Genomic DNA, 12,846 nt, shown 5'->3' on the forward strand with positions numbered 1-12,846 from the left:
CCCGAGGGGAGCGCCCGGCCCCTGTCCGCACTTCCCCGGGCCACAGCGCCCGGCCGGGATCACTCGCCCGACATGCCGAGGCCGGCGCGGCCCCGCTGCCCTTCCCGCTGCCGCTGCCCACGCCGGTCCCGCCCGGGGCGGACGCCCCGCCCGTCCCCGCGCCGCCCGCACGCCTCGGGGGAGGAGCCCGAGGTCTCGCGAGAGCACGGGACGGCCTGTAGGCGGGCCCCGCCGCGACGGCCGTGTTCTCGCGAGATCTCCGGGCGTGTTATTCCAGGTTGTGTGGAAATTCCGTGTCCCGGTGCGCAGGGAGCAGCAGGCTCGCAAAAGGCTGCCCGTCACCGAAACGTCACACCGTTTGTGCATTTTGACAAACATCAGCGTTCACGGGCTGCAAGTTACGTAATTTGTCTGTTAATGAGTACTCAAGCCCTTTTTTGGGTGCGTCTGTGGCTTCTCACCATTTGAGTACGGGGTCTGTTTTTAGGAGGGGTTTGGTGGCTGCGATCACCTGCATTAGCTTTCCCCCACTTACTGCTGACTTCAATCTTGATGGCTCAGCCACACAGCACCACTCATTTTGGGACTGTCTCTTAAAAGATGAGACAAGAATACGATCACAGAATCACACGATGCCCTGGCCTGGGAGGGACCCTATGAGACCATCCGGGTCCACTCCCCCTGCCGCGGACACCTTCAACTCTCCCAGGCTGCTCAGAGCCCCATCCAGCCTGGCCTCGGGCACTGCCAGGGATCCAGAGGCAGCCACAGCTTCTCTGGGCACCCTCTGCCAGGGCCTCAGCGCCCTCACAGGGAAGAGTTTCTCCGCAATCTAAACCATAGTGCAACTACTTAATCCCGAGCGTCCCGCTAGAGCTGCTGCTGCACAGCCCCGCACAGCTCCGAGCCTCGGCTCAAAGCCCGGCTCGCACCTCTCGCGAGATCTGGAGCCGGCGGCTGCGGAGGGGCGCGCTCTCGCGAGAGCGGAGCCCGGCCGGTCCCGCCCCCGCCGCACGGCGCCCCCTGGCGGGGACGCGCCGCGCCGCCCGCCCCTCACGCCGCCATTTGACATCGCTCGGGGCCGGTGCGGGCGCACCCCGGCGCGGCCGGGGCGCCGGGCATGAGTGAGTTCCGGGGAGGGCTCCGGGGACACGGCAGGGGGCTGCCGCCGTGGCCGCCGCCGGGCGATCGGGAGCGCGGGCGGGTCTGCGTTGGGACGCCCCATGGCCGGGGCGCCCTGAGGGGCGTGAAGGAGGAGGACGCACCGTGTCCCCGCCTCAGAGCCGCGGGCCGGGGCGGGCGGGGACCCTCGCGTGTCACCGGCGCCGGTGTCGCCCTCAGCGTCGCGGTGGCGCTTTGGGGGTAGGAGGCGGCGCTGCTGGCGGTGACAGCGCCGGGACGCCCCTGTCACACCGGGAGGGGACATGCCGGGATGCGGCCGTGACACCCCCAGGATGCTCCTGTCACGCCGGGACCTTCGCACCAGCCGAAATTCCTTAAAATTCCTTGGAAATTGCATTCTGGCTCAGCGCTGCCAAACTGGTCTCCGTGGTAACAGAACCCACAAGCTGTGGGAAAAGGTGGCTTCCAGTAAGGATAAAAAAAAAAAAGAAGCAGGCAGAAAATTAGGAGAAGGCGGTGGTCGCACAGAGATGTTTATTCTTGGGTGTTGTTTTTTTGGTGTTTCGTTTGGTAATGAAAGGCATTAGCAAACAGCAGGAAGCGGCAGTGTGTGGTAGGAGTGTTGCTGAGGTGACCTGGTGCTCTGCTACCTGTTGACAAGTTTGCAGCAACGAGCATCTGTCAGCTGGGCATCTCTGCCAGGGCAGGGCTCAGGAATCATTAACCTCAGCTCATAGTCACGCTCATAAAAAAATAATATACGATAAGAATTTGCCTAGATGAATAGCATTTGATTAATTGGTGTTTTTTTCCTCCCCCTAAATATCTAGGCTAACTCACAGCTTTAGCTCAGTTTCAGGATCAGGCAAAGGTTTTGTTTTTCACAAGCAGCCAGAAAGCATTTTAAGTTTCAAGCATTAGGACTGGTGTCTTGGATATCGAAAGGTATCCTGGCCTTGATTTGGGTGGCCCCAAATTGTGAATTACCATGATGCAAACAGTGATTGTGCTTTCTGAGGTACAAATGCTGCCTGAAACTGGAGCTGGGCCCTGGCCTGACAGGGGACAGTGACTGCAAAATTTGTGTGGCTGCATTCCACAGGTCTTTCCTAGCACATTCCCTGTGAAAAGAAACATCAGTGGCTTTGCCACAAACAAACTTCCTTTTCTCTGACGTGGTTGGGCTGGGGCAAAAAAGTGAAAGTGCATATGGTTAAACATACATTGTTTAAAAATTTATGCGAATGCATACAAATCATCAGAGGTGTTAAGTGCATTGTAGCCTGAATGCCAAATGGATTCCCAGCTCATGTAGAGGCCTCAGAGGCTTTGTTTATACTGGCCAGAGAATTCCTGGACAGCGAGCTGAATTAAAGGCTGCTCTTCAGCAGCAACATGGATCTCACTAAGTCAATTGCTGCAGCAGTTCAGCCAGTTAGTGGGGAAGGTCGTAATTTGTCTGGGGTATTTCTGTTGGAGATCTGACTGGAGGGAGGAGCAAGAAAAGCAGATCCCTAAAAACGGTGCAATGTTATTGCTTTCCATGTCAGATTTGAAAGAGCTCCAACTGCTAAGTCAGGGTGAATAAATTAACCACCTGTGACAGCCCAGCAGTCTGCTGGAGGCCTGGCTATCTCAAATACATCCTATGGAAAGTTAAAAGCAAACGTTTTCTGATAAACAGGAAACCTGCACATGCTAAAATGCTGATGCCTTGATAGCACATGAATCCCAGAAAACACAGGTAAAATGTCTCGTGTTTGAAATATCCTTCCTTCTACTGCTTACTTGAGATAGGAGCAAAAGGTCACTTGAGGCAAATTTGAGGATTTCTTTAAGTTAGGCTTAAAGATCCTGGGCTATGATTTGTAAAGGTGCCTGAGAAAGTTAGAAAATCAACCTGAAGTGATTTTTTTTTCATGTAGCTGAGGAAAGACTCTAAAAATCTTTACTGTTGCAAACAGCCTGGCTGAGAAATCGATTTAGTTGATTCTTTGTGTGCCTTAGAACATTTCCTAAACCAAATATTAAACCTGATATCAACAAGGCTCATAAATCTTTTAAACCTCTATCACTGCTGTTTGATTGCTGAAGACTGTTCAAGGAGTTTAAATAGATTTCCATTTTAGTAGACTAAGTACAAGGTTCCTTAAAAGAAAATAAAAACATAGGCTGAAAATCTTACTCTTGAAACTTAACCTACCAAGCATGAATATGAAAAAATGTAGTGTAAAGGCCAGTATTGTTTGCAATAGACACAAGCATTTTGCAAATTTGACAGTTCTGGCAATGTGTAATTCCTGTGAACAAGTGCTGCAGGTAGAAGGGCGATGTTTTAAGGGTGCAGTTGCTTCTTTTCATTAGCTGAGTTACTGTTGATAATGTCACAGTTCCATTTCATGCAGCAATGTTTGTGTGCATTTATAGACACGAACAAAACGCGAGCCTTTCGTCTTCTGAACTTTCCCTGAGCAATTTTCTCTACTCCGTCAGTTTGAGCTGCTCCTTCTCTGCTGATTTAAGTCATCAAAATCTTCCAGGCCATTGTAATCCTTTGGCATTCTCTTTCGTGCTGGATTCATACCTCAGTTATCCTGAAGTATATCTGTTAGGAGGGGACATGAAATGAAAAAAAAAAGTAGCATTAAAGATGAATGAGTTCACGTAACATTCTTATAGTTTGTGTATCACTCTGCCAGAAGCAGGTGCCCTGCCCATCTTTGCTGTGCCCAGTGCCCTGCCTCTGGCAGCTGACCATGCCCAGGTGGCTGTGCAGAGGTGCAGTGGTGCCAGCGCTGCCTTTGTTGTGTTCAGAAATGAGCTGCACCATGGAGAAGGCGCTGGCGGACGCGAAGGCGCTGGTGGAGCGGCTGAGGGAGCACGACAGCGCGGCCGAGGCGCTCATCGAACAGACCACGGCGCTCAGCAAGCGGGTGGAAGCCATGAAACAGGTCTGCTCCTGGGAATGGAAGCACTTCCAGCTCTGGGGGCTTTGTGCAGCACGGAATGAGCGTGCCGTTGGGTTAATCCTGTAATGCGGACTTGGTGTTTTTAGTCGAGGTGTGGATCTCCTCTCAAAATAGTTTGTTTATATAGTTTGAAACTGTGAAAATATTTTCACAGTTACTCCAGTTTAAATATTGAAAGCAAGCATTTATTTGAAGAACACTAGTAGAAATGGGCTTGGTATCTTACAAACCACTCTGTGGCGTCTCTTGGTTTGCCCTCCAATGCAATACTACACATTTTTATTAATTTAATCATGCCCATTTAATCATACAGAGGCTCTGGCATGTTTTCTTCTGTACAGAATACTTTGTCTTTGCACTGTCTCCTTTTGTTTCCAAATAGCCTCTTGGGCTTTTTTGTGCTCATTTCTATTCTGACGTTAAGCTGCTTAAGGCACATTGTTAGATTGAGTGTGACTTTCACAAGACAGCTCCTGGGAAAACATAAAGATGTCTTGTGACTTTCCATATGGCAGTCCATCCTGCCCCTTTAATGAACCCAAGATATGTTAATAGGCCTATAACATTATAACACCCTGCATGCAATTCAGCCCTGTAAAACTAGGCAGATGCTTCATGGCTTCAGATCAAGAGTATTACATATCCCCATCTGTTGGGAGTCAGGATCCATTGACTCGGGCCCAAGTGACTTGTACCCATACAGCCTGGTGGTTTAAGGTTTTGGGAAGCCACAGTAAATGTCAGGAGGTTAATACCTCATGGTTTGTCTTTACCACATATCTATGAGTTTTAAATTGCCTGATGGTGAACTTGGCCTGCATTAATTGAAGGTTAAATAGCATCCACTACACACATCTAAGGTATGAAACTTGCTTAAAAATAAAGGTGATGCTTTTGTGTCTCTAAAGGACAGCATGTCTGCAACACTTTCTGGTGTGTGTGTTTGATATTACTTATTTAAAAGCAAGCATTGTCTTCCTGGTTACAGACTGTGACTGACAGTAGAACTGGTGCTTTGTGACCTGCTGGGTAATACCTGCCTTTGGTTAATCAAATGTGCTGTGCCTTGTTGGTTTGTTTTTGTAATAACCAGTATCAGGAAGAAGTCCAAGAGCTCAATGAAGTAGCAAGACATCGCCCTCGGTCTACTCTAGTGATGGGTATCCAACAGGAAAACAGACAGATTAGGGAATTGCAACAGGAAAACAAAGGTAAATTATAAATATTCTATCCTTTCCAAGCTCTAGCCTGTACCACTGGAAATAGTGAGACTTTTATCACTGATCTTTTTTCAAAACCGAGCTCTAGAAGAAATTTTTTCTTCTAATTTCAATTTGTCAGTTTAACTGATCATAATTCAATTCAAGAGTCCTAAAGTCCAAACTCTGGGTCTGATGAAGAAAAAGAGATTTGGGGAAAATTACTTTTTTCAGTCCTTACCTAATCTTCAGCACAAGTGAGGAGATAAATAGAACATAATTTTGCAATATAGGGATCCTTTTGGAGACCTGTTTAACCACTTCTGAAAATAATAGGAACAGTCATGGTATAAGCAGAGAAGTATAATTCCATCTGGAATTCTGTACACTAGGAATGCACTGTTCCTCCAGGAAAGCCTTAGATATTCTAACAGTTCCACTCAGCAAAGGATTCAGTGAGCTCAGTTCAGATGAGTCTTGCCTTAACTCGGGAGTTATTTATCCTTTGTCTCAGTAGATTTTGAACTGGAGCGTTTTTCAACTCTGGTTTTATCCAGCTGCAGATTAAGACAGACCTGCCAACTCTTTCCTGCCTTTTGTGGAGTGTGGCTTGTAGTGGCTGGGGTAAAGCTGCTCAGCCACACTCCAGATGCTTTTGTCAGCCACAGGAGCTGAACACGAAGTCACACTAACAAAAGACTGTTTGTTACTAACCAGGAATTGTCCCAGGCTGGTCGCCATCAAAGCCACTGGCAGAGCCTGTGTTGATTTCATGGTGCAGGGACTGGGGACACTCAATTATGGGCTCATTTCGGTTTTCTCAAGCTAAAATACATGTGCATTTTGATTTGGTTCTCTGTGTTAAACTCTAGACTGCATTTAAATTAAATTAAATTTGTGTTAAACTCTTAAGTGCATTTTAAATTCTGTTGGCAGAACTGCGCACATCTCTGGAGGAGCACCAGTCAGCTCTGGAACTCATCATGAGCAAGTACAGAGAACAGATGTTTAGGTTGCTTATGGCAAGCAAAAAGGATGATCCAAGTATAATAATGAAGTTAAAAGAGCAACATTCCAAGGTAATAACTTCATTGAGGATTTTTGCTTTGTTTTTTAGTTAACACCTTACTTTGTAGGGGATCAATTCAAAACTCACTTTGTGTCAATTTTTGTACTGCTAATGAGTCCTAATTTTTAAAATCCATTCCATGCAACATAACAGGAAACTATCAGTTGAGCAAGTCAACCTTACCACCTTCTCATTTATTAAAACTTTCAACAGGTAGCATTTCAGTACTGCATTTGCTTAATTTACTTTACTTTCATGTCAGTCTTTAAGGTAACTGCCCTGTTACACTGCCAGAGGTTAGTAATAATCAGACTTTTAGGCTACCTTTAATTTATGCTTGTGACACCAACAAATAATTATTAATTTTGTACTTAGGGAGAGTAGGAGGAACAAGCTTTTTAAATTCGATACTCAAATATTTTTCCCCTAAATATTGTAAATAAATTTTAAAAATTAAAATTCCTTTTGACTATTGATTAACTGCATAAATAAGGAAACACAAGTGTATGTTCAGTTATTCAGTAGTCTAAATGACTATTCAATTTTGGGGGAAATCATTCTGGGTCACTAACAAATCTAAACAGGAGCTTTTTAGCAAAATATTACATTTCATTGAAAATGTAACATAATCATTAGAGCGATGCAGCTGTGTAGACAAACAAGTTCTAAGTGTTTAATAATCTTTGCCTTCAGCTAATTTAGGTGTGAAAAGCAAAGTTAGGGTCTCCTTACTGGGAAAACAATTTAAGAATTTTGATTCTTTCTTACCTGCTTACAGCATCCTATGTGTGTAAATATTGCCATTAGTATGAAAAAATATTATTGGATTAGAACTATATCTTTAACATAAAATCTTGAAAAATGACAGATAAAGATCATTTTCAACAGAAGTTACCTCAGAATATGGTATAGCATCTGCTTCAGCTTCAGGAGAACCAACACAAGAGGGTAAAATGAAATCCATCCTGAAATGGACTGTGGTAGTTCATTTAGGAGCATTTCAATGGAAAGGCAGGAAAAAGAAAAAAAGAAAAAATAACATCTCACAAAGTAATTGGAATAGGAGATTTAGGCTTCAACATTTTCATTAAACCTCTTCCTTCCTGAATGCCTGACGAAAAAGATTTATCACCCTGACACATAGGATTTCTGGAATTTCATTATTTATTCTCTGGCTCAAGCTTTGTATTTAGGAAGAGAGAACAATGTTGAAACACTCCTTAAATACCTCTCTCTTGTTAAGTAAAAAATCCATTATACCCAAGGAGTTAAACTCTGTATTTCCAGTAATGCTGTTTTCCTGAGTGCCAGCTGTTATTTTAGTGCCTGTTTACAGATATTACAAGAACATTGATTGCTACAGATGAAGAAGCACCTCTTTAAATAGAACAACAGTGTTTTGTTAGTGTTGTATGCAAGAGTAAAGTGTGTGTTGGTGGTAATGACCCTGATCTAAGTGTTCCGTTTGAATTTGCTCAGCTGAAACAAAAATGGATGTGGCCCCTTTTTGGTTTTTATCTCTTTAGAGAGAAAAAACCCAATGTGTATGAAAGAGGCTTTCACTGTCACTGCACTCTTTGTTTTTACCCCAAGTTTTCCACATGTGCCTTCCAGAGCAGAGCCTTCCAGTTTTGTGTTAGGATCCAACCTAACATCAGTGACCTTGGAACAGGCCTGAAGTTCTATTGATCCAGAGCCCACATGAGCTGTGAAAGCAGGAAGCAGGGAGAACAGCAGTATATCTGAAACCCACAGCTCCCACTCAGTCTTTCTCAAGGGTGCATCCTTGCTTGACCACAGCTTCCTGTCAATCTAAATTTGGGAGTTATTTAAAAAAAAATTGTTTCATGTCATCACCTGCAGTAGAAACTGAGAAGATTACCAATAAAGATTACCGGCAAGTTCTTCCCCGCCCCCTCACATTGAGAGTGGGCATTAACAACTGCTAAATTATAGCTTGGGCAATTGGAATGGCAGAGAGGAGAGGGCTGATGTTTATTTCAGTAAAGGGTATTTGTTTTGGTCAGATAAGTTTATGATTCCAACTGAGTTCTTTGTGGTAGTTTAAAGGCAACTGTATGGATCAGCTGCTGTATGGCTATATGCCAGCTGTATGGATCTCCCATCAAATTCATCATTTAAAGGTGGGATTTAGCTTTAGTCTCTACTGTCCTTCAGTTCAGCTCTCCTGTCCTGCTTTTCCTGATATTAGTCAATAAATATTGTGGATTTGGTCCAAAGGCCAGATCAGGCACAACTAGACTGGCATCATAGCAGAGTTGGAATAAAAGACAAGCTGAAAAATGAAAGCTGTTGGAAATACCTTTAAACTGTCTGGCTCAACTGAGCAGCAGTGAATGCCAGAGGGGCACAGGCTTCTCATGTAGCTTTGCAGGGAAAGGCAGCAGTGACCCATATCCTGAACCTCTGATGTCCAGAGCCCAACCAAATAAGCTGGAATTGGAGGTGGAGTCAAGCAAAAGTATCTAAAATAGAGAGTGGAGGACAGGTTTGAGTTTTGTAATATATGGCATAGTAAGGGTGATCACTGCACCTGCTCTTTTTTAGAGAGAAATGCCTGTCCATGGACTGGTACTGGAGATCAGGTTTCAAACACCTGGAAGGAATGTGGCTTTCCCTGCTGTTCTCACAGGCGTGGAGCAGTTTTGCATATCCAAAATAACAAACATCAGTTCCTGCTGCACAGGAGAGCCTGGTCAGGGCAAGCACAGCACCATCTTGTAGCCATTTTGAGGCCAGGGATAGCAGTTGGTTAAGCCTGTATCAAATTCCACTGTGGGGCAAACCAGGTTTATTTAAATAAACAGGACCACTGTGGCTGCCCACACTGTAGAGTTGGAAAGAATATGTTTTCCAAAATTGAGGTCTGTGATAAAAAACGTCACAGCAGGTAAACCATGTTTAATGCTTTGCTTTTTTAATAATGCAGAAAATATATCATTAACATATTACTAAATATTGTATCTCAGGAGCTGCAAGTGCACGTGGACCAAATTACAGAGATGGCAGCTGTGATGAGAAAAGCCATTGAGGTGGATGAAAGGCACGGCTGCAAAGAGCAGGAGCGCATCACCCAGCTTGAGGTGAGGAGAAAGCTGCAGAGGCACAGATATTAAATGGAGTAAAGATCCTCCCAGGTGTTTTGTGGAGTTACTGGCCCAGTCACTCACTGCTGTTGTGTTACCCTTGCCTTGCTGGAGCAGTGGAAGCACCACTACAGATTAATCTCAAGGAGGGGATCCAAGAGAGCAAGAGAGTCAGAAACCTCATGTGCTCCCTTGGAGAAGATGACACATCACTGATTTCAAGTCAGGATTTTACTCCTTATGCATTAGTTTGGAGTAGAGGGGAGGTTTAACAGCTACCCTCATTTCTTTCTGGAGTCATACTAATGTATTTTTCTCTCTCTGGTTTTAGCAAGAAAACAAAGGCTTGAGAGAAATTCTTCAAATCACTAGAGAATCGTTTCTGAACCTCAAGAAAGATGATGCATCAGAGAGCACGTCCCTGTCAGGATTAGTGACAAGCAGTGATCTGAGCCTGAGGAAAAGCTAAGGACTCTGGGAATCAGCAAGCTTCAGTTGCACACTTAAACCAATGGAGCATCAGGGGGCACTGGTCAAGCACTTGTTACTGAATAGGGCACCAGCAGGAGAATGCATCCAGCTCCAGCTCAGTGGCTTTTATACTTTGTAACATAAATTCAGCTGGTGTTCTGCAATACCCTCAGTGACAGATTAATTGCCATAGATCTATCCTCAGTAGGAAATGGATTAATGCACTTGCTGAATAGCAAATTCTTTTTATATGAACTTGTTTTACAGATAAAAGGTGAGATTTCAAGTAATTTATATAAATTATTGCTCATCCAAAGTTCAGTGCAACTCTTAGATAATAAAGGTAAGATTTCAAGTCTGATCTCTGCCTTAGAAAGTAGTAACTTATGAATATGCTTTGTGCATGATCCTCATGGCATTTTTTCCTTTTGTTTTGGTTTTAATAACTTCTCATTTTGCAACAAACCTCTTTGATGGGAGGGGCACACCGGCAGCATAAAATTTAAGGATTTCTGTTATTTAGCCTTGGGGTATCACTTTCAAATACAAGGCCAATTTTTAAACATAAGGAATGCTGTCAATCAACAGTTTGGAGTTTTTAAGTGAAAGAAAACTTTCAAATATGTTCACTGAACTGTATTGTGAGAACATGGAAAGAGCTGTTCCCACTTTGTTGTTCTCAGGAACACAGGCAGCAATACAATTCTGCCTCAGCTTTTACCTTTAGGAGAGGAAATCCAGCTCCGTTCTGTCAGTAAGAAGCCACATGAGTCCCATGTCTTTCTCCTCCAGTTGCCTGCCCAAACTGTCCGAGTGAGGAATGGCAACTGGAAAGCACAAAAGCAGTGGCAGAAGAAAAGGGGGGTGGAGGAAAGGAGGCAGCAGCTTCATGGCAGAGTTGGCAGCCTGCAATTAATACTCTTCATTTTCCTTTCTCCAGTACTAACTAGTCCTCAAGAAGGTTTTAAAGTGAGTTAAGCAGAGTGAAAGCTGTCAGCTACAGAAAACTGTGGAACTACAGCTGCCACCCACAGTCACATTCTGGCTGTTCAATAACCCACCAAGCAACATGAGCTGAGCTATCCTGAAATCAACCACCACTTAGTCAAGTTTGAGTCACAGCAACACAGAAGGGACTAAGCATGCAACACTACCAAGTTTGCCAGCTTCAGTACAGCTTCCTGTGCCGCAGCACAACTTCTCTGAGCTCGAGGTAAATGTTCCATATGCCTAAGGGGGAGCTTTCAGAGGCACTGAACCGACTTAGGAACAGCTCAGTACTTTTGTGCTGTTATCTCTGTTGCTGCTCATTCCTGTGGTGCTTTTAAGAGGAAATAAGTGAGAAAGGAGAATTAGCAGGCAGTAAATGCATATTTTCAGAGAACTAATATTACACACGCTGACAGGACAGGTAAATCAGGTCTCCACATTCTCACAGCCTGCTTTAGAAATGGAGAAACTGCTGCTTCTCTGCAGAGCACCTTGGCTTCTTGCTAGGCTTAAGAACACACTGAGGACATTCACATGCATGGAAAAATTTATGGCCATTTCCAGACTTGTGAAACAGCCATGGGAAAATTCTGGGGGAGCATTTTAGCTCAAGCACAAAATATTCTTGTCTGCTTTTATCGTATCTGTAAAGCTTCACCGGTACTTCTCTAATCTAGATTTTGCATTTCTGCCATGGCTTGCAAGCTGCTGACTTACCAGAAGCAACATCTTTTTTCACTGGAGTGTTCTGTTGTTGCAAACTTACAAGGAATTTTGGGTTCAGTTGTTGAAGTTCTTGTTTCTAGAAGCATCTTTTCAGCCATGCACTAGTGTCAAGAGGCATTTCTATCCATTTGATGCTGAATTCAGCTTCATGGCTGACTTCTGGTTTGGCTTCCAAATGCAGAAGAGGGTTGTTGGTCTGTGGCAGTACTTTGAGGTTGCTCTATTATGAAATAATGCTTGATTAGTGTTTATTTTTGTAAATTTAAAAAAAAAAAAAGTTACTTAATTTATCTACTCCTAGTCTTCACATTTGATACATCTTCCCTTTCATTCCCCTCCCCTGATCACTTTAGGATTTTAAAGAGCCTTCACAGTGTGTGGAGTGACTATTTTTCATTGCATACCTGTTATTTTTGTAATGCAGATGGCTTGGAAAGGATTTATGGCTAGAATTGTGTACTGTACAGTAAACTTATTTTATCAATAAAGTTGACTGAAAACACAGATGTCTCCATGACTAAAACAAGGTAATGGCTCTGAGATGTGCCTTGTTGGCAATACAAGATAAAGTAACCAAAACTGTTCTATGTGGCAGCTGTTTAGCTGAGGGCAGACTGAAACTCAATTTGGCTAGTTTGTACATCTAAAAGCTTTGAACAGCATTGACTTTTTAACAAGCACATGGGATTAGAAGATTGTTAAAAAACAGAAGTAATGGCACTGTTTTCATGGAGAATTACATAATTACATGTACTGGGATCCCTGTGTAAATGCCCAATGGTTTAGGGAGTTTTCTTAAGTACTTTTTCTGATTAAAAGAGGAATTTCCAAGTCCTCTGTTGGAATGCAAAACTTGAACTTGGTTTTTTTTTTTTTTTTTGAGAGCCTGGAGTCTGAGTGTCTGGGGCACAACCGGCTGTCACTTTGGCCAGGAGAGCACTGTGGTGCTGCTCACAGCATGAAGGCAGAGGGAAGGTGCGACCTTAAAGCTCCTCCAGTGCTACCTCTTGTCATGGGCAGGGACACCTTCCACTATCTCAGGTTGCTCCAAGCCGTCTCCAGCCTGGCCTTGAACACTGCCTGGGCTGGGGCAGCTACAGCTTCTCTGGACAAGTATTTTGTAATTTTTATTAGTTCTTCTGTGACAAATCAGCTGCACACACCTGTTATCCAGCCAAGCTGATAAGAGAGCA

General features: G+C 44.2%; 1 protein-coding gene and 1 long non-coding RNA gene across 3 annotated transcripts; one reads left to right on the forward strand and one right to left on the reverse strand.

Annotated features, from left to right (window-relative positions):
• Nucleotides 1-1,014: 1,014 nt before the first annotated feature.
• On the forward strand, nucleotides 1,015-12,157 carry FGFR1OP2 (FGFR1 oncogene partner 2). Of its 2 annotated transcripts, XR_002466177.2 has the most exons (7): nucleotides 1,015-1,124; nucleotides 3,937-4,073; nucleotides 5,185-5,302; nucleotides 6,227-6,369; nucleotides 9,350-9,463; nucleotides 9,798-10,211; nucleotides 10,878-12,157. XR_002466177.2 is itself a non-coding variant. In XM_021538678.2 (6 exons), the coding sequence occupies exons 1-6, from the start codon at nucleotides 1,121-1,123 to the stop codon at nucleotides 9,933-9,935; spliced, it is 654 nt and encodes a 217-aa protein (XP_021394353.1). In that variant the 5' UTR covers nucleotides 1,015-1,120; the 3' UTR covers nucleotides 9,936-12,157. The 2 variants fall into 2 exon arrangements, 1 of the variants encoding a protein (XP_021394353.1); XM_021538678.2 differs by having other exon boundaries at nucleotides 9,798-12,157.
• On the reverse strand, nucleotides 1,640-10,757 carry LOC116183134 (uncharacterized). Its single transcript, XR_013339965.1, has 4 exons — nucleotides 10,659-10,757; nucleotides 8,683-8,845; nucleotides 7,255-7,334; nucleotides 1,640-3,727 (listed from the first exon to the last, which is right to left on the reverse strand). It is a non-coding gene; the product is annotated as an uncharacterized LOC116183134 (long non-coding RNA).
• Nucleotides 12,158-12,846: the final 689 nt, after the last annotated feature.

Source organism: Lonchura striata, chromosome 5 (genome assembly GCF_046129695.1).
Source record: "Lonchura striata isolate bLonStr1 chromosome 5, bLonStr1.mat, whole genome shotgun sequence".
Lineage (NCBI taxonomy): Eukaryota > Metazoa > Chordata > Aves > Passeriformes > Estrildidae > Lonchura > Lonchura striata.